Consider the following 25,487-nt stretch of genomic DNA (forward strand, 5'->3'; position numbering starts at 1 on the left):
CCGCAGTGGACAAAAACTAAATTCTGGTATAAAGAAAAGGAGTACTTGTGGCACCTTAGAGACTAACAAATAGTCTCTAAGGTGCCACAAGTACTCCTTTTCTTTTTGCGAATACAGACTAACACGGCTGCTACTCTGAAACCTGTAAATTCTGGTATGTGACGTGTCCAGAGGTTTCAGCCCAGGAAAGGGCAGCAGCAGTACAAGCCCCTTGCCCTTTCCAGGGCGTTACCTTACACTGGGGAGAAGGCACTGGCCGCCCGGAGCTCGCTAAGGGCCCCACAGACACAGGCAGCTTCCGGGAGGGAGGCTGAATCGGTGCTTCTTGCAGCTGATCTCTGCCTCTTCCGGGCTGGGCGAGCCCCCTCAGTGAAACAGGCATTGAACGCAGCCCGCGGGTGCCGCGTTTCCGCTCCAGAGAGCCAGGTCCAGCCACCAGGGGGTTGCGCGGTGGAAGCACGAACTAGGCCCAGTTTTAGAACTAACACGAAATCCGCAACTTCCCAACTCGAGTCCGGAAAGATCGTAAGTTGTTTTTCTTCTCCTCTTTGTCTCTGCAAAGTTGCTCTTCGCTCTGCTGATTTTCTTTAGTGTGATCTCCTGGGTGTTCAAACGCAAGAGCTGCACAAAGAATGCTCCGGTAAGCCTCCGCACTGAGCCGCGTTTGGGCGCTAGAGGACGGGCAGTACATGCTGTGCTTGAGGGAATTTCCTCGTCATTGCAAACACAAAAGGATTTTTTTTTTTTTTTTTTTGGTTCTACTACCCCCTGTAAGGTCCAAATGTGAGAGCATTTTTTCCCCAAGATCTGTTTGCTAGTGACCACGTTCTTGCACGTATATCACAAATTGCAGATTTCGTAGCAGCTGGTTTTAATGAGAGATTGTATATCCTTTGTAAAAAGAAAAGGAGTACTTGTGGCACCTTAGAGACTAACAAATTTATTAGAGCATAAGCTTTCGTGAGCTACCGCTCACTTCATCGGATGCATTTGCACGAAAGCTTATGCTCTAATAAATTTGTTAGTCTCTAAGGTGCCACAAGTTTCAGAGTAGCAGCCGTGTTAGTCTGTATTCGCAAAAAGAAAAGGAGTACTTGTGGCACCTTAAAAAGAAAAGGAGTGCCCGTGGCACCTTAGAGACTAACAAATTTATTAGAGCATAAGCTTTCGTGAGCTACAGCGTAATGCATCCGATGAAGTGAGCTGTAGCTCACGAAAGCTTATGCTCTAATAAATTTGTTAGTCTCTAAGGTGCCACGGGCACTCCTTTTCTTTTTAAGGTGCCACAAGTACTCCTTTTCTTTTTGCGAATACAGACTAAGACGGCTGCTACTCTGAAATATATCCTTTGTGGAAAGCATGTTTAAAAACCCACAAGTTTTATAGTGAGAAAAATACTATAAAATGCACATAAAATAAATAGAACTAAACATGGAGGGATAATTACATACCAGAAAGTAACAAGACACTGGGCCAAAGTTCTGCAATCAAAAATACACAAATGTCTTAATGAGGTTACGCTAGGACTGAGCGCAGGGTCAGCTTTAGGGGTAGGCAATCAGGGCCAATTTGTAGGGGGCAGTGCATTGCTCATGAGGTTGGTCTCTTTTTTGCTCTGCTGATGGGCTAGCATTCCCCACCCCGCTTCACTGTTCCTGGGAGGTGCTAAAAATCTTCCACATGACCAGGAAAAGATCTAGGGCTTTTCCTGGTGGAGGGCAAAATGTAGTTTGTTGGGAAAAATAGAAAATCCTGCCCCCCATGAGCCAAATTTTGCCTTCAGTCATGCTAGTGTATAGTGAAAATAACAATAAGTTTTAGGTCTTGCTCTGTATAGATTCTTCTTCCTAACAATCTCAAAGTATGTGACTACCTATGCATTAATTAAGCCTCACAACCCAGCTGCAAGGAGGGTATTTTACTTAGGAGAAAGAAAAGGACTACTTGTGGCACCTTAGAGACTAACACATTTATTTGAGCATAAGCTTTCGTGAACTACAGCTCACTTCATCGGATGCATTTGATGAAGTGAGCTGTAGCTCATGAAAGCTTATGCTCAAATAAATGTGTTAGTCTCTAAGGTGCCACAAGTACTCCTTTTTGTGAATACAGACTAACACGGCTGCTACTCTGAAACCTGTCATTACTTAGGAGGAAATTGAGATTTAACAAGATTGGGTGACTCACCCAACCTCACACAGGAAGTCCGCTGCAAGGCCAGGAACAGAATCCAGATTGCCTGTACCTAAACCCCATGCCATCCCTCCTAAGACAAAGAGAGCAATCTAATTTTTTTCCCAAATATTCTCATAATCTCTTCAAAAACAACCAAGAAAATAAAGTAACAGTGCCTCCCAGATTATTCCTCTGTAAACTTTGGAAATGGATGTCAAACATCTGAGCCCACACCTTTAACAATAGTGTCCAGTCACTGCTTCATTTTAATCCCGTTAAGCTTCTAGTGACATTGCCTGAAACTAAACTATGTACTCTGCACCAAAATAAGAGTCCCATAATTAAAATAAAAAATCCAATTTAGAAGGCTCTTATAATATCTCCTGGCAAGTATTTCCCCTTACATCCCCACTGGATGTCAAACATCTGAAGTGTTACTATAAGTGCTGGGCTCAATGTCACTATGATTAATTCGTACTTTATTCCAGAAGCACCCACACAATAAGACAAAGTCTCTGGCAATTAAATTTTTCCCCACTCTCAAAAATCTGTTTTTTCTCATCTATTTCTCACAGTAATCTCACAGAATGGTGTGGTCACTATCAACAACTGAATCAAGCCTTCTCAGGGTTGATTTTGATTTAAATCACTAGTCAGGAAGACTTGGTTTTCCTCCTTCCCCCCCCCCGCTGCTGGTGATGGCTTATCTTAAGTGATCACTCTCCTTACAGTGTGTATGATAAACCCATTGTTTCATGTTCTCTGTGTGTGTGTATATAAATCTCTCCTCTGTTTTTTCCACCAAATGCATCCGATGAAGTGAGCTGTAGCTCACGAAAGCTTATGCTCTAATAAATTTGTTAGTCTCTAAGGTGCCACAAGTACTCCTTTTCTTTTTCAGTTTAATCATGGATTTCTACAAGTGCATTCTTGTTGGTTGTTATAACCTTAATACATATTCTTCACAACTCAGAGATAGATGTAGGTTTCATTTTTAGAAGGTACACACTATACACATTTTTTTTAAGTGATTTTGAAAACTTTTCAGATTAGTTTTTCAGCTATATCAGAAAATGAATGGTTGGTTGGTTAGTTATTTCATTTACCAAAGGTAATTGAAGTAGTTCACCTCCCAATAACTTCATAAATATCTATCCCCAATTCAACAGGTTAATCATTAATATTTGGAGGATTTTCTTGCCATGCTGTATTAAGAGGAGACCACCACCAGACAGACATTTAAATTGTTTTATTTAACTAAAACAACATTATGTATTCTGCATTTTTTTTCCTTCAACGGCAAACCATACAATATTTAACAAAACAAACATATACATTTTTGAATTAAACAAACATTCAAGGTTTTAAAAATCAAGTTTGTTTTTGTTAAAGTAAAAAATAGTTAAATGAAATTTTTAAAAAAACAAAAATTAAATAGACTGTCAGCCAGGTCAACATGAGAAACTTAAAATATTGGCTTCTGCAGCTAACCCAGTCATCTTCACCCATTTCTGGGATTCTTCATTATGTTGAAACTGAAGTTTAGCTTAGTAACATAGGAAATACTTCCAAGATTGTATGGGTGTAATAAAAGATTAATTACAAGCTACACGTTACTAGAACATATTATAGAGTCCTAAAAAAGCCTACCTCTCTTCTTATTTACTTTTCTGAATCTGGAAAACAATGATGAAAAAGTGATGCAGAGCTTAAATTCTGCTGCAGTGGTAAAGGAGCCAGGTAAGATTCTACTGCAATCTCCTGTGATGATCTTTTTTTAAATACAAGTTCCTACACAGCTAGGTTTATTGAACAGAATATGAATTCCAAGATTTAGTGCCTGTGATTGGCAAACTGCTCTAAAGTTCCCTCCCCTTTCCCTAGATCTTTTCTAACTGACAAGAGACTGATAGAATGAGACAAACAGTGAAGAGTTTACAGTTTGCCCCACCTTCCACAGAGCTTCAAAATTACATTTTTCAGAGCAAAAAAAGAGCAATATCAATATACAGTTTGAATGTGGTAAAACTGGGTACAGGAAAAGACTTACCTTACTACAGATTTATATCAACACAGTGCTTTACCTGAGTCTTTTTAGCAAGGAGAAAGGTCAGTTCTTCAGCCCTGCCATTAAAAAACGAACACAAAAAGGTTATTGGAATTCCCAATGTTAAATAAAAATACAGGGCTTCTCGTGAGTGTTATAACTTTGTAACGGTCTCAGAACTAAAGCACAGCACAGAGAAGAGTTGGAACAGTTCACACTTTGAGTACCAGCAACCACTTAGGAGAACAGACTTTTGAAGCTGTTCTGTTTGTATAAATACATAAATAGAAATTGGGCTAGAGGGAATGGCTCTGGAGCCTGGGGGTTAGAGCACTAATCTGAGAGGTGGCAGACCCAAGGTCCAGTCTCCCTGCTCCAATTACTAATTATTTATTCAAAAAGTGGAACAGCTTCAACAGGAGAGACTGAGGGGCACCCATACAGGAATATCCCAAAGACCATTTGTTATGGCAGTCTCCTGAGAAGTGGGAAACACCTGTTCAAATCCTCTCTCCCCATCAGGCAGAGGAGGAAATTGAACCTGGGTCTCCCACATCCCGGGTGATGCTCTAACCAGTGGGCTAAAAGTTATAAGGGAAGCATCACCACCCCATCATCACTTTTGAATGGACCCCAACACTGAGCCAGGCCCTGCAGGTAAAAGGGGCGGGGGAACATCTGAGATCCCACTGAGGCTTAGGCATGAAAGAGGTATCCCGAGGCCTAGAGTGAGGTGTTGTGTGCATGACCAAAGGCAGAAACTCAGGATGCTTTATAACAAAAAAAATTAGGTGCAGAGAGTTTACAAGCCTACAGGTTTATGCAGCAGCCCAGTCGGGGTTTTGTGGATTGCAGTGGCACCTAAATTTGGGGCTTAAGTAACTAAATCCCTTTGTGGGTACCTTTTAAATATGATTTAAAAAAAAAAAATAGAAAAATAACTAGATCATGATGGATCTTGGTCTGAAATACAGACTTAGTTCATGTTAGGCTTGATGATTAGGTCCTGCGGTGGAAAAATAAGAAATGTGTGTCAGGGGTTAAAGGCAGGGCATGGCTAGGAGGGGGTAGCCCCCTGACTGTGGGAATTCTGGCCACCACTCAGAACAGGTTGCTATAAATTAGACCAACTCTCTGAGCCATCTCATTCATGCCAGGGGCCATTTTGGCTTCCAGTGCAGTCAGGAATCAGGAAGGTGCAAGGTGGCTTGAAACCACATTTGTCCTCACTCCTCTCCAGCACTGAGAGTTTTGTGCTGCACTCTACAAGCCCCAGCACATAATCCTTCCCTGTACATGTGCCTGCTTGACTCAGTACAAACCCAATATTTCTGATAACTGAAACAGGATAATGCATTGTGTGGCCTAATATAATTCACTTAGAGTTCAGCTATTGTATCTTTTTTAGTTACACTTAATATCAGGTTATTCAAATAGTATCTGCAATAAAAACAATGCTTCTTTCAAAATAGGTGTTTTCTCTGGGTAAACAGTTGACTATAACAATGTAATACTTTTACTCTTTTTACCTTTGTACCAGACAGTGAGAGGAGGAGCCAGCTGTAAAAGACGGCATTGCTGACTTTGCTGCTTACCAAGATTATTAGGAGGAGAGGGAGAAGGACAGACAGACATGTCTTCAGAAACAGCCCAAAGTAAAGTTCAGGCACCTTCACAGCAACAAAACAAACAGGTAAATTGGAGTTGCTTCCCCTTTCTGTTGAATGCTGTCTTTAGCCAATGACTGGCATTTTTGTATTCTTACTATCAAATGGAATCCAGGTGAACAGCTGTCTGAATACAGGGACTTATACATATAAATGAGGAGGAGGGGCGGCTTGCCAGTATTCCTCTGTGGAGTTCCTGCTGATCCATTTGCAAATTATTAATAGATTGCTGGTCTCCAGGTCAGGTGTCTGTATCCACTATACTCATGGCAGCTTTCTCAGAGGTATCTGGCTGTTTGGGGAAAGGTTTCAGCTCTTCAGCAGTTACTTGTCATATATAAAGCTTTTACATTTTCCCAAGACAGATGGCCTCATTTGAGATATTTTTTTCATGATATAAGCAAGATTCTGGGAGGCATTTTTTCACAACCAAATGAAAATGCAAAAGCCAGTAATACAGTATTTTATGAAGTCAGTGGGGTTGCACAGGTGTAATTGAGGGCAGCCTTTGGTCTTACGTTTAAGTTTAGTTTAATACAAACTGACAAAAACAATAAATCTTATGGCTTAAACTCCACCCTAAAATAGCTACAGGTTGGCCTGTGCTTCTCTTGTACACCTGGAATATGCAGCATTTATGGTGTAAAATATTAAATGACAATGTCCAGTCCTATAGACTACAGATAGGTTAATTACAGCATTGCAGCTTTCACTTCGTACTTCCTTGAATAGCTCTTAATATTTAGCATGATATTTGTCTACAGAATTAAATATATAAAATTTGAAAAAAATAAAGCCTGCATTCTGTTAAAATGTTAATAACAGATCTAGTCCGTGTCATTAAGTACGTTTCAGGACTTCTACCCCTTCTGCTATGCTGAGATTTTGCTTTTCATATTTCAATCCAAAGTAAATTTTTACACCCGAGTTAGAAATTTCTAAAAAAACTAGGTTTATAATAAAATGTATTGATGCTATATAACTGTAGGTAGATTAAATATAGTTTATAGTATCCCATACAATATTAAAAATAGAGCACATTTGGTTTTAGAATCATAAGTTCTTGCACAATTTTCTATATATACACAGTAACTCCTTGCTTAACATTGTAGTTATGTTCCTGAAAAATGCTACTTTAAGCAAAATGGTGTTAAGCAAATCCAATTTCCCCATAAGAATTAATGTAATGGGGGGTTAGGTTCCAGGGAAATTTTTTTTTCCCTTCTCTCACACACACACACACACCCACCCCTTATAAGTCGTGGTGGAATCAGAGGGCGGGATATTTCCCAGGGAATGCCTTGCTGGTACATGATGAACTAGCACTCAGCTGAGCCCTCAAGGGTTAACACATTGGTGTTAACGTAGCCTCAAACTCTCCAAGGCAGCACGAATGGAGGGAGGAGATACTCTGAACACTGTCATGCTGTAGCAGCCGTGTTAGTCTGTATTCGCAAAAAGAAAAGGAGAACTTGTGGCACCTTAGAGACTAACAAATTTATTTGAGCATAAGCTTTCGTGAGCTACAGCTCACTTCATCGGATGCATTTGGTGCATCCGATGAAGTGAGCTGTAGCTCACGAAAGCTTATGCTCAAATAAATTTGTTAGTCTCTAAGGTGCCACAAGTACTCCTTTTCTTTTAGCATGACAGTGGTTGCAGACATTCCCTGCGGAAACTGACTGTGATGATGAACCCACGCTATCCCACTTCCCAAAGTGTGTGTGTGTGCGCGTGTGTGAGAGAGATACGCACATTGCTCCTTTAAGTACGCTGACTGCACTCTAAGTAGACTGCCTTTTTAAGTAGATCAGCAAATTGAGACCGCAGCTGCTGCTGCCAGCAAGCTCCTTAACCCCTGCACCCTGTCATGTCCCCCCCACCATGCTATGTGGAGATGAGGGTACAGGAGCAGGGGGACACCTGACATCAGCACCACTCTTCCCCCCACCCCCTGCACAGCAAGCAGGAGGCTCCTGGGAGCAGTTCCAAGGCAGAGGGCAGGAGCAGCACACAGCAGTGGGGGAAGGGACACCTGAACTGCCCGACAACCGCAACACAGGGAACTTCAGGGAGCTGATAGCGGGACTGCCAGCCCACCCTGGTTCCAGGCCCCTATCCCTAGCTCCAACAGGCTACTCTTCCTGCAAGCAGTGGACAAAGCAGGCAGCTGCCAAACAACGTGATAAGGGAGCATTGTGTAACTTTAAACTAGCATGTTCTCTAATAGATCAGTGATGTAACAATGGAACAACATTAATCAGGATGATGTTAAGTGAGGAGTTACAGTATTGTACTTCTCTGAGCTCTATACAAGGTTTCAGTATGGTCATGTTCACAATTTCTGGAAAATCCAGCCTTCTTTGTGTTATGACCCAGACTCTGTGCCAAATTCTGCTCAGTATAGAGAAGACAGAAAGCAGAGGGCAGTCAGAAAGCCGGTAACCACCATCTGCTAATTTTAGTCAAGCTATCTTGGTCCTGGTCCCAGTCCCAGCTAAACTGCTCTAGTTTATGCCAGCTGACTATGGCTTCCAAAGGACCATACCTCTTTTAAGAACCAATAGAGCACAGGTGCTCTCTGGCTCATCCTCAACATCCAACAAAGGTGGAATGGGGGCGAGGCAGTTTGCATAGGATTTGGTTACACTGCTTTACACCAGCTGCAAGCTCCCCTATGCTGAAGAAATCTCAACAGGCCTGTTAAGGCCATGTTCCACCACTTTTGTGCCATAGGTGAACATTTAACCAAGAATAATTTTGTTATGAAATAACCCTGTTCATAATCATTTACTTCTTATCTGTACTGTTGTAGAGGTTTTATTATATTTGACAGTTTATGGAGCAGTACAAGTTTCATATACTATACTGTGACCTTATATGACAGGTTTGCTCTACTCACTGCTGGATGGCACTACCTGCTGGTGGTTCTGGGGATTAGCTTATTCTGGTTAACACCCCTTCCAGCAGGTATACTCCATTAGTTTCTCCTCTGCAGCCTCTCTTGCTCTCAGGAGCCACAGCAGCCCTCTGGCCAGGTCACTCAGCATTCCCCTCTTCCTGCGTGCAGTCCTTCAAATTCTCTGTCACTCCCACAGTGACCCCAACAGTCTTCCAGTTCACTCCTCCACCAGTGTCACTGCCCCACTGGTGGGTAGGGGAACCCAGCCCCATCCTCTATTCCAGTTTCCAGCCCACGACCCTACAACATGCAGCCAAGGTCTGCTCAGTCCCTAACCTTGCTGCTTATTCCCTGGGCTTCTTCTTACCACAGCACTCCCCCACTCTTTGGGGTTTGCCAGCCACTCTACTCCCTCCTCTCAGGAACAACCGGGGGCTACTTCCCACTATCACTGCCAAACACACCTCCCTTCTCCCAGGGAGTGATAATAGACTACCTTCCTGCAGCCCCTTCTGCTTCCAATTTCCTATCTTTTGTAGAAGCCCCACCTGTCCTTCACACAGGAGCTTCTCTAATTAGTTGCCTAAAGCTCTCCCCTGTTTGGAGCCTAATTAGATGATTGGGCTCACCTGGCCCAACCCAGCTCTTGCAGGGCCAGTGTGGGGAGCACACCCCATCACATAGTGCTATGAAACTTGGTTTGCGATCAATTTGAAGGCCTTCCTCAAGCAACACTCCCACTAACTTTAGTAGTAGTTGTGTTTGAATGAGGAGTGGGGCATTCACTACCTGAAAATGTAATGATGACTGCAGCCAATAAACCTATTTCATCACCAGGATTACAAAACTAACAGGGCTCACATTGAGGTGGTACATGTCTGCATAGGTATATCTCCGGCTGGAGCTGGGGGTGCAATTTTCCACTGAGGAAATATACCCACGTCAACGGCGATTGAGTTAGCATATTAAAAGTAGAGCATAGCCATGGCAACAGGGCTGGCAGGATTGGCTAGCCACTCCAATTATTTACCCTCCCAAGATATTGTAGGCACATACTCAGGGCGGCTAGCCCACCCACTCCTCATGCTGCCATGGCAACACTATTTTTAGCGCAGAGCTAGCATGGGTATGTGTCCTTGACCTAGAAATCACATCTCCAGCTCCAAGTGCAGACATACCCTATGGCATACCAACATCTCTACTGAGGTGGCACTTGTGCTACAAAATCTGAGCTTTCATTTTTTTTAAAAGTACATTTTCAGCTTTTGTGATTGTAAATAAAGCCTTGGAAATGTGAACTGTGTGTAACTGAAACAATGACTTCTGCCTGAGTCTGCACAGAGCTTTCAACAATAACTATGAAGTCTAAACTGCCCCATTCGTCTCAGTGAGATGCAGTGGCAGAAGTAGCCTCCTAAGTCAGTAGGTGCACTCAGCTTTCTCCTCGCCCCACTGAGGGGGCACCGACCACTTGCAGCAGTACACTCCTCCCCAGCACCACAATCCTAATCCCAGCTCGGTGTGGCGGGAAGGCCTGGGGGAAGAGGGGTTGGACTGGAGACTGAGCCCAGTTTTGATTCATCCCACAGCGGCAGCTCCTGTCTCCCAGGACTGGGGTTGGGGCTGGGGCTGGGGCTGGCTCCGACTCCCTGCTCCATGCGTTGCGACCTGGCACATGGAGTCACAGCACCATTCAGGTTTGGAAGTGTTCAATTTATTGGTAAATGGAATAAAAGCAAAGATAAATGTAATAAAATCATATCTGGAGTACAGGGTAGGCCACAACCTATCTTGGTAGGTTAAATCTTAGAGTTACAGTCCTGGTAAATTGAAGAGTACCCTCCCCAGTATATGTATCAATTTTATTTAGTAATGAAGAGGATTCGCTTTCATAAGCAAAGAGTTTTTCCATTTCCTGTTACTTAGTATACATCACTTCACAGTAACTCCAGGAACTTTTTACAGATCACATATTTATAATGACATCTAGATACCATATTTTAAGTCTGTTTTTGTAATGAGGAATAAAGAGGGAGGAGTTGGGGGGTCAGAGAGGGCCCTTGATAGTATTCCCAGGATATTTACACCAGGTATTTCACATTATTATTAGACACTTAAAGCAGCTATGAAACCTTTCCTGTGCAGCCAAATAGAAACATAATAAAATAACAATTTATAATTGTCTTCTTACACAGAACTAAATCTCTGCCATGTTGCTACAACTGTATGCACGCACTGTACAAGAGACTGATTATGCCAAACTCTTGTACATCGCACGTATACAGCTGTAGCAGCACAGTGGTGAGTTAGTTCAGTGTAAGAAAACTTATTGATGAGTAAGGTTACGATTTAGTCGTGGATATTTTTAGTAAAAGTCATGGACCGTGACCCTGTCCATGATTTGTACTAAAAATACCCCTAACTAAATGTTAGGTGCTGGGGATGAGGGGGCGTTCCAGCAGATGCTGCTATTCCAGGGGGCGAAAAGGGGTGGCCTGGGGCCCTGCCACCACTGCTGCTCTGGCCAGGGAGCGGCCAATGGCTTGCCATTGCCGCTGCTCCTCTGGACGGGAAGCAGTCTGGGGCACCCTTGCTGCTCCTGGACTACTGCTTTGGTGCAGCGCCCAGGACCATCTGCCTGGGGGCACCCAGGGAGTGGCCAGTGTGGCTAGCCCTGGGGCTGCCCCAGCTGCTCGGGCAGCCCTGGGGTCAGCCGGGCAGCTGCGGAAGTCAAAGAGGTTCCAGAGTCATGACTTCCATGACCTCTGTGAAAGACTCGTAGCCTTAATGATGATTATTACAATGGTTAGAAACCAGGAAACCCCTACCTTCCCTCTCTACATGACTCTTATACCCACCCACTCCCAGTAGCCTCTGTCCTCAAAGGAAACCCCCTACTGTCCCTTCGAGGAGCCTTGCCTGCCCCCACCCTTTTCCTTACCCCTCTTGGCTGGCTCAAGGCTTCCTTGGGGGAAGGAATTTTAGGGTCTTCCCCTCCGTGCCCCATATCCAGCCCTTCTCCCTCCCCCCGGGATCCCCAAAAGGGAATTGCATCATAACCTGGAGCGCCACCCCTGTCCCAGCAACACCATAGGCCCCTCTCTTGCTGCCCTACCCCATCCTCTGCGCTGCTGCTCCCTACCTGGCTGGACAAGGAGAACAGACTAGCTTGCCCCTCCACCCTACCTAAATCCTTTCCCCTCCATGCTGGCTTGAGGCTTCCCGCTGGTCCCCATTGCCAAGAGAAGTTGTTGTGGTTTTTGGCAGGCAGACCTGAGTGCCAGCTGCACTCCCAGCTATGCACATCCAGACCTGATTTCTGTGGGTGCAGTTCAACCATGGACCTCAGCTAGAGCCAGTCTTGGAGAGATGTTAACTCAGATGCCCAGAGATGGTACTAAAATATCAATATTATTAAATATTTCACTGCTCAACAAAGAAGAGAGAGGGACATACACAATCTATTGTGAGTGACATTTTACTGCCATTACTGGGTGGGCGTCAACAGAATCCAGTAGGACAACTGAATCCTTCTTATGAGAAACCCAGCCAGAGGAGCCAACAGAGCCCATAGGTGTATTTGAATTGCACGGAGTGGGAGTTAAGACTGCAGTGCCTGGGAGGGCATGAGAGATCATAATTGAATATCTGCACAATCTACCATGAGTAATTTCTCATTTGGCATCTCAAGTGGTTGGGGTTTAGCATTGCCTTTTTGCATTGCCAAGTAGCATTGCCTTTTTTTCCTCCTAGTTCAATCCCTGAACATCAGCTAAAGGAATGTGGCTGATCAGAAAAAAAGAATTAAGAGAAAAAACACCAATTTAGTGCCTGTCTAAAATTAATACCTAAACTATTGCAGGCAAGATGTTCCAAATAGCATGACATTTTTTCACTTTAAAACCTGAACAGTGCTTCACATTTCTGCTCTTGAATTATCAAATATTTGATTGTTTTACTAACAAGAGATGGGTTGTGTGCGTGTGTGTTTGTTTTGAGTCTTGGGGGGGGTTGCATTACTTATGAAAGGAAAATACCTTTCTCCTCACTTTACATGTATTAGTAACTATTTTTAATTAATCTTAAATGATCTAAAAATGATCTTGTAAGATAAAAATCAGTAAGCTAACAGAAGATTGCTCTTTTCAGTCTGGTCTCCACTGTCCTATCTCAGATGCTCACATCAATAGAAAAGAAGTAGAAAGGATCAGTCGAGAATGTAGAAATGAAAGTTTCTGGTACAGAGGTAGGTAACTCATGTTAATTCTTATCCCAGTGAGAATCAGCACCTGATGTATTTTTAGCTGAACTACTGCTTTAAATTCTACTGCATGACTTGCCAGTTACTTTAACATTTAAATTTATTTGAGAGAGGATTGTTATTAGGGTCTAATCCTGTCATCCTTACTTATGTTGAGTAGTACTTACTATGAAATCAATGGGACTACTTACCTAATAAGGTACACTTAATATAAGTAAAAGTGGCAGAATTGTTCCCTTAATTGTTAATAGTTAACTATTATTATTAGCCGATTCACTATTTTTTAAATCTATTATTACTCTCACCCAAGAGACGCTTTTCATTTTCTTTCACGTGATCTTGATTTTGAATTTTTTCAAGAAATAACAAAATTTCTATTTAGTTTCAACAACAAAAACAAAAGTCATTGCAGAGTGAGTGTAAAGCTGGGCAGATGGTAACTCTAAATGTGGACGTTCTGAAAGGAAAAGATTTGAAAAGCGTCTAAGGGTTTCATCATTTAATCAAACTGCTATCAAGGTCAGATACATTTTAGTTTTGTTGTCTTGAGGGGATATACTACTATGGTCATGAAAGTTTTTGTTGTTATACTGCAGTAGCACAAAAAGGTCACAACCAGGTTGGGCTCCACTGTGGTTGGTGCTGTACAAATATAATGAATGACAGTCATTGCCCCAAAGAGCTTACAGTCTAAGAGCAGGCATAATAGGTGAATGAGACAAGCAAGCTGGGATGGAGGAGACAGGATAACAAATACAAAAAAGATGCACATAATTCTCAGCCGGTCAGCAGTAGTGAGCAAAGTGCTGAATTTGTTTGTTTGTTTGTTTGTTTTTTTCAGGTCTTCCCTTGTCTCTAGGAAGCATGCTCATCACTCAGGGACTAATTTACAATGGTAAATGGAAGATATACATGTATCATTTTATTTATATTAGAAATGAACCTAAGTCATGCTGATCTGGAATCAGCACTAAATGAGAATTCCCCCAGAGCTTGCTGCTTTTCATATTTGAATGTTCTTCCCACTCAGTGCCATCACTGTTATAATGATTTGATAATTAACTATGCATTGCTACAACTCACTCTGAATACAGTAAAAGCTGTGTTATCTGGCACTTTATCAACCAAAAAGCTTTATTATCCAGCATTTCTGATATCTCCCAATACAACTCTTCAGTCTAGTAACCAGGACTAGTATACTGCCTAGGAGGTTATGCAATTGCACATTCTGCACTCTACTTTTATGCAAAAGAGGCAGAAGACAAGTAAGGAAGCTGATGATATGAATTTATTCAAAAAAGCAGCTTCCAGGGTGTGTCATAGGGTCATTACAGTTTCAGCCCAATCTACTACACCTTCTACATCTACAATGATAATTGATGTTGATAATGATGACCGTGAGGCACTGCAAGAGCCTGAAGTGTCTTCTGAATCATCAAAGAAAGATTAACTTATGTTCAGTATAGTTTTAGTGGTAAACGTATTTTCAGTGATCTGGGTGTACGCCATGTGCTGCCCATGACATGTAATGTTAAAAGGTAAAGTTTTCTCTACAGTAGGTTACCTGTATACACTTAAGTGCTTCAAGAAACCAGCCACTCTGCAGTGCAGTACTACTACTGCATTGGTGAATACTTGTATACTGTACTTTATATTTTATTCATTTTATTGTATTCTAATTCTTTGAAAATTGATATTCCATTGGTAAAGTATAACTCTCAGTTAACTGGAATATTTGATTAACTGGCACCCACCATTCCCCCAACATGCTGGATAACAAAGCTTTTACTGTATTTCCTTTTGAATTCAGACCCTTGCAAATACTAGGGGCCTGAATATGTCACGATTACATTCTGTAATCAAGAAGCATCATTTCATTGGGACTACTTGTGGAATAGGATACAATGTAAGTCAGGGTATCAGAATCTGGCACTGTAGCTCTAAATTCTGGCTTCTAGAAAGCATTGGCAGCGTTTTTATGACTTATGCCAACATACATATATAGTGGCTCAATGCAAAGAGGTACTGGCTAAATGGGAGGACAGGGAGATCTTATACAGCTCCTGTGTAATTTGCACATAGGAGTATCACATTACATTTCTGTAGTGAATCAGCCTGGTTGCACTCTGCATGCCTATGGAGGAGATGCAGACTACTTTCTGGGTTTCTCACCCCTTGGCAGATAACTCTCCCCACATTTCTGCAGTAGCTGGATATTTATGCCAAAATGATCAGCAGTAAAGTAATTAAGAATGCCAATTTTAAATGGCCATTATTGTGCCTTGACTTATTTGAGATGAATGGGGCATCTTGTACCTCTTTTGAAACAACTGCTGAACACCTGGCCAAAATGAAAATAAACGGGCTTTTCCGGGAAGACCTAATAGGAGTTAGATTGTGGGGAGGAGGATTTCTTTTCCCCTAACACTGGGAATAGAGTGGTTGCATAACCACTCCACTGTGTATACTACAGCTCATTGGCTTTAGAAGAAGCTGGGACTTCTGCGCATCTCCTACATTATGTGACTCTACAGTGGTGGATCTACTGGCCGCCACTCTATGCTCCCTCTGCCACCAAACTCTTCTGTGTGGAATTCGCCTTCATAGCCTAGCACTGTCACCCCTACTTCCCTTCCATATCCTGCCTCCCACTGACATCCCACCCCAGAAACACAGTGGTTCCACTGTTTAGGGTCTTCCGTCTCATTGAATGGGTCATCATGTAGCTCTCAGAGCTACTGTCACACTCTCTTTAAATTCTGCAGAAATGGAAGGGTCACCAGACAAGTGCTGGTACAAAATACAACAGACTGGCTCATTCTGACTCCTGCTCCTTTGATTGGCTGAGATTAGATATGGCAGTCACATCACACAGTTGTGATCAGTCATCCTTCCTGGGTATTTTGAACAGGTTCTATACAATGTCCAGAATGGTGGTTGCAACTTGTGAGCTCATAGGTGAAGGGGATATAAACAGGAAAATTGGAGGGATCCACAGGCATTTGGAGGATTATTTGGAAAAATCCTTATGCTGCATTTTGATTTGCTGTCTCATGGCATCAGCTGAGCATCCACTGATACCACTACATGATGCTACAAAATTGAGATTAGCAACAAGCCACTATTGTCATATTAGTCAATTTGAGGGGAGGGGGAATTTTGGTGGGGAAGGATGAGAATCTTTCTATTTTCTCCTCTGTTCATGAACTACATCTTCTCTCCTCAAAAGCCCAAATGTCAGAGTGACTCCTCCATTCCTATTAAAGAGGATAAACATGTCTCTATCTGTGACAGTTAACACCGGGCTGATTATTTGCAAAAAAAAAAAAAAAAAGGTACTAGGAGCTATCTCCCAGTTTGTGCTGACCCAAAAAGCAAGAAGTTGAATGAGATACCTGGACTCCAATCCCCCACATGACAGCACAAAGTATTTTCCCCTGACACTTGTGTGCCACCACACAAATAACTGCATTGGGAATTACCAGAATGCTTTGGAAATTGTGTATTTTCCTAAATCAAAGCTACCATACTTTCAAGTATAGCCCTTGCTCTGAGAAATGAGAAAGACCCCTTTTGGTGTTAGATGGTGATGAGTTTCTCAAGCGGATAGGCATTCTTAACTATTGTGTTTTATTTTAGGCTTTCTCTCATCAAACCCAAGATTTGGATCATTACCTAAAATTGCATGTAAGTCAGTACTTTTATTTTAAAAGGAAAGAAAAGCTTGGGGGATCTTTATTAATGGTAGAATCTGAATTTTCCAAACCTCCACTATCCAGACTTCCTTTGTGTGCTAACTCTGTGTCTCCCTGTTCTACTGAATGTCAATTATCCAAACTTCTGTTTATCTGAATCCATAAGGTGGCAGCATAGCAGTTTAGGTAAATAGGATTCTACTAAGTTTTACAAACTAATTTATTAAGTAAAGCTTGTTTAATGAAGACTTTCAGTAAGAGTGTAGATTCAATTTTTAATTGCCCTATCTGCACTATTATATTATTGCAAGGTCAGCCCTCACCATGGTTCTGTCAATAACACCATTCTGAATGGTCTGCTTCTTCCACAAGCACCTCTCCCATACAATCTCTTTCTTGTGGGGAAAACTTCCAATCAAAATCTGTACCTCCCCCCTTAGCCTCATTAACTCTCACCTTGACATAATGCACACAGAATTCTGCCATCTGATCATAGGTAGGCCAATGATGAATTTGGGCTGCTGATTGTGCACATAGCTAATCTATGATACACTATCCTACAGTTTTGTTCTCATGTTCTCTCCTTGCTCTTACAACCTTGTTTATTTTATCTGCCTGTTATGTCTAGTCTTTTAGAGTATAAGCTTTTGTGGGGCAGGTACTATCGTTTATTACATAACGTATAACAGTAAGACCCTGGCAACACCATACGACTACCATAACGAGTTCTCAACATGGTTAAGTTCTCTAAGTATTACAGGAAAATAACTGCTCAAATAAAGAAATATAATACAAATTCAGTTTATCCTACGTGTCTAACTTTGGAATATTTTGTTAAAAAAATTGTTTGCACAGAAATTGTTTCGTATTGCATTTACGTAATGCAACCATGCCATTTAAATGACGTAATCTAGTCTGTTTTCAAAAGCCAAGCAGGTTTCATTTGGTGTATACTTGGATTTGAGACCTCCACAGAAAATTCAGCGTGTTACCAGAAGTAGCTTTTCTTTTTGACTGAGTACTGAACCAGAGCCCAGTGGTATTAAGGAAGGCTGTGACGTGGGAAGACAAGACTTAATCTGAGGTCCTAGCTATTGGGAGTCATCAAAAATACTATGGGCCATTTTGCAAAGGCAGGGGGAGTCAACTCTTATGTCTTTGTCAAATTTCACCATGCGCTACTGTTACTCATCTAAATTACCCCCGAAATTCCAAGTGTACACAGTATTCCTTTTCACATCTAAACTGTTGTGCAGTGTTGCTGTGTATTCTTAACCAGCTGCACTATTTCACTCCACAGATAATTGCATTTCAGTGACAAGAGAACTTAAAGATTATACTGTAATAGTGTAAGTGTTTATAAAGCACTCTGATTAAAAAGTCCCACATAAGTGCAATTTACTGTAAAAAGGACAAATGATAGTTCAAGAGTCTAACTCAAGATACTAACAATATTTTGTGATCTGTTTGTACAGTTGCTGGTGCCTTTGGTCTTTCCATCGGGACAATGTCATACATACGAGCATGCCAAAGAAAGTTCCAAAGTATAGGAGTTCAGCCATTTGGTCCAGAACATAAAAGGTTTGTCTTGAATATAGATCGCTCAGTCTTAGATCAAAACATAGTTATTGACAATAGAATGAAGGAGAGAGGCAACTACAGAGTACATTTAAACCTTTTGTTTCAGCTCACAGGGCACTCTTGAATGCTATACCTAAGGATATATATTGCAGTTATGCAGTTCCAGATTATGTGGTAATTATTAGAAAGATACAAATTAAATACAATGTAATATGCATTGTTTGGAAGACATAAATAATCCTATAATTTAAAGGATTAAATCCCCAGCCTCTCCATATACTAATTATAAAAGATCAACAGTTAGCAATTTACCTTCTGTCTGGTGCCATTAAATATCACATCGTCTATCCCATCCATTTGGCCTGTAACTTGAGGTTCACCTTTGAATTCTCCTTTGCTCCATATGTCCAAGATATATGTATCCAAATCCTGCATCTTTTTCCTCGACCACATCTTCATATCCCTCAGTTCATCATTCTCTGCCATAATTAATGCAGCCTCCTTTTCTCTGGCCAATCCTGTCTCAAGTCCATACAAAATGCAACTGCCAAGATCATTTTCCTTACCTCGGACCATGTCATCCCCTTTTGAATCTCTCTACTTGCTCCCTGTCCAACACATCAAGTTCAAGTTTTTTGTCACTGCCTTCAAAGCCCTACACAAATGCTGCTCCCACCCACATCCCATTTTGCGTTAACTCCCACCTCCTTCCCTGAGCCAATGATATCTCCCTCAGTTTGTCCATGTCTACTACACTGCTCCCCACATAGGAAATGCATTTCCAAAAGCTCATCCACAAGGCCACCTCTCTATTTTAAAATCCCTTCTGAAGGCCCACTTGTGCGGTTATGCCTATGTAAATTAGCTGACTGATAATGGGAAGTTGGAAGGGTATTTTGAAATAATTTAAATATCCTAAACCAAATTTTTTTAAATAAAATCTTCCCTCCCTTACTTAACCCCCCCACTCCTACCCTCCCAAACCCCGTTGTGTTAATACAACACTGTATTACAAAGATGTGGCCAATTGGCCATCTATATCTTGGTAACCCTTGCCTTTATGCAGTGGTCTTGTCTAGATTGTGAGTTCCTTTTGTCAGGGATCATGCTTCCTTTTCCTGCTTGGAAAGCTCTACTATATTTTGGGCACTACTGAAAATAAATAATACATAAGAATAATAAGGTTATTTTGCTGGGGCATTCAGACATCATCCCATACCATAAGACATCTGGAAGGACTGAAGAACTGTGGGGAGGGATAGCTCAGTGGTTTGAGCGTTGGTCTGCTAAACCCAGGGTTGTGAGCTCAATCCTTGAGGGGACCATTTAGGCAAAAATTGGGGATTGGTCCTGCTTTGAGCAGGGTGCTGGACTAGGTGACCTCATAAGGTCCCTTCCAACCCCGATATTCTATGATAAGAACATAAACTGGATGAATGAAGAATAAGAGATTCCTTCTATAAAGCCTGTTCAACACATTCCTTTTAAAAGAACACATATAAATATGCGACACAAAGATGACAGCTGTGTTAGAGAAATAGGAGCAAAAATTTTGAATGCTCTATTTTCCTCCTGATTTTAGGCACTGTCATCATACCTGCAAGGAATGCGAAGCAAATTTTGGATCTAATGGAAAGGAAAACTCAGAGCCTTCAGCTTCATAATCCCAGGTACACGCATTTGAAGCTTAAGGAAGCTTTTGATTTTATTCTTTATTTTGAACAGTATTCTAGTTTAAAACACTTGCCCCAATACAATATAAACAAACTTCATGAGATGAAAGCCTGAGAATCAGGAATTCTTTTTTTATGAATTTATGATTCTGAAGTTAACCTTGAGTCTTCATTTTCTCTTTACATACATTTCACAATTTTAAATTCCCATTTCCGAGGAACTCCTAATTTAGCTCCAAAATTCTCATATAAACAGCACTATTTTTTTTTTTAATCCAGCGGGATTCTCTGGCTAGTTGTAAGTTAGAAGAAAAGAAATAAATATTTCTCTCCTAGTTTGAGTGCCGTTTGCTGTTCCCAATATTTTTTTTTTAAACTTGAACATTTATGGACTGATCATTTTTGGTATATCAAAAATACAGCTGAAATATTGATGTTTTAAGAACGTGAACACTAAATAATGTCCTTATTATCTGCATGTAATACTACACGCTAGCTCAAACAAAATATGGGTTTGATGCAGAAATTAATGGGTGAGGCTCTTCGGCCTGTGTTATACAGGAAGTCAGGCTCGATGATCATAAAGGGTTCCCTCTCACTTTAAAATCTCTGAGAATGACAAGGAGAGGGATATTTTAGCAGATCCTGTTCATTGACCCAAAACTGTGTGATTTTGATGGATTTTGTCAGTGCATGGTATTCACAATAAAACATGTTGATGTAACGTTGTATTATCATTGAAGAAACCATAGGCTGAAGTGTGGCATCATTAGATTAGAGTGTCCCATTGGGTCTTTAATAGTCTGGAGGAATTTTGTTACACCTGTGTCTTTTTTTAGTGGCTACAGGAGTTAGCCAATGGAGTAAGTAAACCGTGAGGCCTCATGTGAACCTAGCCTACATGATTATTGCACTCCAATTCTGCAGTAATATAGGGACACGGTAAGATTCTCAAAAGCACCAAACCAACTTAAAAACTAATGGGACTTGGGTGCCTAAGTCATTAAGTGTTTGAGAATTTTGCCCCAAATCTTGCTTGCCTCACTCACATATGATTATTTCCATTGACTTAAAATAAAGATGCCATAGTATGTTTGTTTAAAGATTGCCATTTGTTCACTGACAAGTTGTTTGAGTCAAGTTGAGAGCAGGAGCTGGTGCATATTTTAGTTTGCTTACTCTACTGGTCTGACAAAGACTGAGTATGTTAACCCCTGGATCCAAATGCAAAGACCACCTCCTTTTCAAGCTTTTGACGAAGGGATTATTGTGAGCAGTGTTATTTAATATACAAGTACTGGCTAGGTTTGAAAACTATATTTTACATGTACCCAGAGTCAGTTCTGTTGGAAGAATTTTGAAATTTAGGAAAAATGTTAAGCAGGTTTTTTTTTAAAATACAATTCAACATAAAAAAATTGAGATTAGAGACTGACTGAACATTTCAATTAGAATGCACAAAATAGTGTTTGATCACTTTTCCTTTTTAAAATATGTACAATCAATGAGCTAAAAGTGTGACAGATGGTGGATATTGCTTTTCCATCATTTCTCATGCTAAAAATGTGCATCATGCTCAAACTTTCTTCTCAGATTACATCTAATTAAAATTATTGTCCTGCACACACATTCAGGACCAAATTCTTACCTCAGAGATTTGTGCAGAACTTCCTCTGAAGTCACAGGATGCACATGTACATCTGAGGAGAACTTGGCTCTCAGAGCTCAGTATTTATAAAATGTGATTTTTTTTTTTGTTTTTCAGATCATGCCTCTTCTTTTCAAGAAGTTACTTTATATCTTGGTATCTGAATTGTAGAACTGACAAAGATGACAAAATCCTGCAGAAAAAGTCTCTTCCTTCAATAGCTTATTCTGGACAGAAGAAATTAAGCCTACAGTCAGGTGTAAATCAGTACATTGTGAGGATTGGGTTGATTTTTAAAAAAAAGTTTGCCTCTATAATAAATGCTAATTTCTAGAACTGCAGTTTGTTTTTTTCTGTCGATATCACACCCCAGTATGTTTGTTTTTTCCTTAAATGCATTTTAGCTCTTGGCACTGAAAACTTAGATATTACAACTCTTGTAAGTGGCAATGACCTGATCTCAGTGCAACCTGCAAAAGGCCATAATTGGAAGTATTTGTCTCCTGCATGAAAGAAAAAGAATTCAGGAGTATTTAAATGATGTTGCCCTGCTAAGCAACCTACCAATACGGTGATCAGTTTTGCATAACTCCTTGTACTGGGCAAGGACTCCCTGTATCACCGTTCTTGACAATAGGTATCCTCTGGGTACTATTAGAAAGAATCCCATTGACTTCAGTGGGCTTTGAATCTGGACTTGAGAGGAGTGACATTTTATTTATTCCTGTCTATTCAAATCTTTTTGGAAGGAGTTCTGAACATTATTCCTAAATAGACAACTTAATAAAAAAGTTCTCTCAAAATATGAACACTGGGGAGAGAACCGACAGTGAGCTCAGAAACCTATATTGTTTAGGTTTGCTCTAATCTGACTGTGACATTAGAAAAGATAAAAAATAATGAATTACAGAAAAGCCAATTACTGTTTGCATATTAATACAAATGCTTTAATACTTTGTTCTTTTAGAATTTAAGTTCAAAAGTGTTGTGCTTCTGCCTGATATCCCCTCCTCCATGAGCACTCTCACTCAGAGGGCCGTCTATGTACAGATCCCACAGGACAATCCAGGCCTGTAGAGTGTTTGATATTACTATTCATGAGATGTGGCCACTGAAGTATCAGTAGGCAGCTATGCAGGTTAGTACATGGGCAACTTCACTTATCTCCTAGTAAGTAACAAGCGTTTTTTCTATATGCAAATTTCAGTAATACTACTTCATTTAATACAGCTGGGTGTTAGGCTGCTATGACTAAACTGATACAATCCCTAACTTGTCTAATGTTAAATGCTGGATCATCATACATGCATGTACATCATAAACCTTATCCTGAGGCAAATGCTTGTGGCTTAACCACTCCCATGTCATTTATTAACTCTCTAAAATCAAGTCAATTGTAATATCTTCTGTAACTGCCTTATGCCTATACTATGCACAAAGCTGCACATGGCCCTGTCCAGCAAGAGGCTTCACACAACCCCTGCTAAACAGTTGCCAGGTCTAGAAAGACACCTGTCAATTGACAGCTTGCTCTCTCAGCAGTCTATTTTTTTCTTGCTTAGCATCTGTTGCTTCCCTATCTGTAGCCTGGGCTTGCTTAGCGTGATTGCTGCCTCAGGCATCCATTGAGGAGTTCCTTCTGCTTCACTTGCTGCACTCCTGGCATGGCAACGGCTTTGTCTATACAACAGTCTCCAAACTCAGTTGGCAGCCAGTGGAATGTCTGGTATGCAGAGGTCCAAGGGACCTATGAAGAGGAATGAATCTAAGGAAAGCTCCATAAAGTATAGGGCAAGGCCTAAATACCATCTGTGGTACACAAGAGCAGAACCATTGCTATATAAACGGAAGCAAAAAACAAACTGTGTTGTACCAAAAAGGATTGTCTTGTACTTCTCCTAGCCTAGTTTGAACATGCATAAAGGAATGTCTCTTGCTGTCAGTGAAGTATTAATACCTGGAGTGCATTGATGTCAATCTAATATGAACAGCAGGGACACCAAGTTCACCACTGGTGTGAGTTTGTGTGAATTACATTTTTTTAAAATAAGACCTGTAATCCAATGAGATTGAAATTAGTGTGTGCATTCTATTTCAAACGCAGAAAATAATTAAACAATACTACGCACTATATTTCCAAGTTTGGGTCATTATTGCATTAATTTTTGCAGAGCTGATTTTTTAGCTCCATCTACAGGTTTTGGTTTTTTTTTTTTTTTTTAAATGCACTGCACTGATCCATTGAAAAAAGCATGAGTGAGGAGGATACGTATACTGTACAATGCAGGGAATATATTTAAAAATATCTTTCATTTACTGCAGTGCAGGATTAGAGAAATCATCCAAGCAAGGGCTTTGTTGTTTTTATGTTTTAGAAAACTGTCATTCAACAGGAGGTAACGATTTGTTTGTGGATTTTAACATACTTTCCAGGGTATGGTGCATATAAAAATGGTGCAAATTTAAAAACACAAATTTAGAAATTTTGTTCCCATTTTGTAAACGTCTTTGAACAAGTTTATAGAAATAGGAAAAGCAAGTAGTGGGCATCAAAAACAAGATAGATATTTGTAAGTAATGGATAAACTGAGAATTGATTTATGAGTATTCATATCCAATAATAATTTAAATGTCCACATTAACTATTTCATTCATGGCTGATCAAATCACACAAGAAAGGAAATGGACACTCATAATATGAAAATCTGTCTAATCTGTTGAGCATGAAATCTTACCTTGGTGCCAAAAGTGGGTGAAGCCTGGGTATTAAGAAAAGCTTGAGTACACCAGCAGTCCCCACATTGGATTCCTAGAGCCAAACAAACCATGGGGCTATCTGAGCCTCACAGAGGGTAAGCCAAGCTTGCAAAGCCCAGCAAGCAGATGAACTCTATGAAGAGAGTGCGCCAACCCTGAGAAATCCAGCATCCAGAATGGTATCTGAGCCCACTGAGGGGAAGCTAAGACAATGATCACACAGGATCATACTTTGAACACTGCAAATATACTGTGACTTCTTATTTTTGCATCTCAAGTAGGCAGCGTGATTTTATGGGTGCAACTTGGGGAATGGAGTTGTGGGTACTATTCCAACAATTCAGTCTCTGCCTGGGTTTTCTTTGAATGAGCACCAGGAATTATTTTCTTTTGGGATTATCTGTTTAACTGGGTTCCAAAACAGATCTATGTAATATGAATGAACATTTGCTGAAAGCAATTGCTGAAGAATTAGACTGTTTCCTTACTTTGGATTATGAATCTTGCTGTTGATTTTGGAAGACAGCATTGTAAACTCAATTCTCCACATATCTGCAATACAGAAGCAACTGACATTGTAACTTTTAACGAGGCTGTAAACAAATGTGAAGGATCTGGGCCAAATGCTCACAATGCATGTGAACAGCCCCCAGCTTCAGGCCACTAACTTTATTTTTTAATAATTTGGCCTTGCAGCTTAAAAATTGGAAAGAATATAGATGCAATAAATCAAACCGCTCAGTGCTCTCCTGTTGACTCTAGTCCTCCAGAACGAGGAGTGCAAGCAGAGTCGATGGGAGAGCATCAGCTGTTGAGTTACTGCAGTGAAGTCACCACGGTAAGTAGATCTAAGTACGTCACTGAAGTTGCGTATCTTAGATCGACCCCACGCAGTAGTGTAAACAAGCCCTTATTCTCTCCTTTTTTGTATGGTGAGTACATCAAGGAGAAATCAAGACAATTCTGTATGCATTTCTCCCATGATAAATCTGACCACTTTCAGTATTCTAAAATGTCCCCATCATTCAACAACAGTACAAATCCTGCTGACTTCTAGTACTTTCATGGACCTCGTTTCAGA

At 40.8% G+C, this 25,487-nt stretch overlaps 1 protein-coding gene across 4 annotated transcripts; it reads left to right on the plus strand.

Moving 5' to 3' along the window:
- The first annotated feature begins 222 nt into the window (after window positions 1-222).
- OCIAD2 (OCIA domain containing 2) lies at window positions 223-23,780 on the plus strand. 4 transcript variants are annotated; one of them, XM_043513872.1, is made up of 8 exons: window positions 235-640; window positions 5,767-5,915; window positions 12,941-13,037; window positions 13,894-13,947; window positions 16,692-16,739; window positions 18,223-18,328; window positions 19,911-19,998; window positions 21,767-21,982. In XM_043513872.1, exons 2-7 carry the CDS (start codon window positions 5,856-5,858, stop codon window positions 19,990-19,992), a joined length of 447 nt encoding a protein of 148 aa, XP_043369807.1. In that variant the 5' UTR covers window positions 235-640; window positions 5,767-5,855; the 3' UTR covers window positions 19,993-19,998; window positions 21,767-21,982. The 4 variants fall into 4 exon arrangements, with proteins under 4 accessions (XP_043369806.1, XP_043369805.1, XP_043369807.1 ...); XM_038400835.2 differs by having other exon boundaries at window positions 237-525; XM_043513871.1 differs by lacking the exon at window positions 18,223-18,328 and having other exon boundaries at window positions 223-640; window positions 21,767-23,780.
- Window positions 23,781-25,487: the final 1,707 nt, after the last annotated feature.

The sequence above is a fragment of the Dermochelys coriacea genome, chromosome 4 (assembly GCF_009764565.3).
Source record: "Dermochelys coriacea isolate rDerCor1 chromosome 4, rDerCor1.pri.v4, whole genome shotgun sequence".
Classification (NCBI taxonomy): Eukaryota; Metazoa; Chordata; order Testudines; family Dermochelyidae; genus Dermochelys; species Dermochelys coriacea.

Bases quoted from the DNA above. Each gene is read 5' to 3' on its own strand.
- OCIAD2 (XM_043513871.1), top strand. From the start codon at position 5,856: ATGTCTTCAGAAACAGCCCAAAGTAAAGTTCAGGCACCTTCACAGCAA. The intron at 5,916-12,940 runs GTAAATTGGAGT...TGCTCTTTTCAG, and splicing joins CACAGCAACAAAACAAACAG to TCTGGTCTCCACTGTCCTAT. The intron at 19,999-21,766 runs GTACACGCATTT...TTTGTTTTTCAG, and splicing joins CTTCAGCTTCATAATCCCAG to ATCATGCCTCTTCTTTTCAA.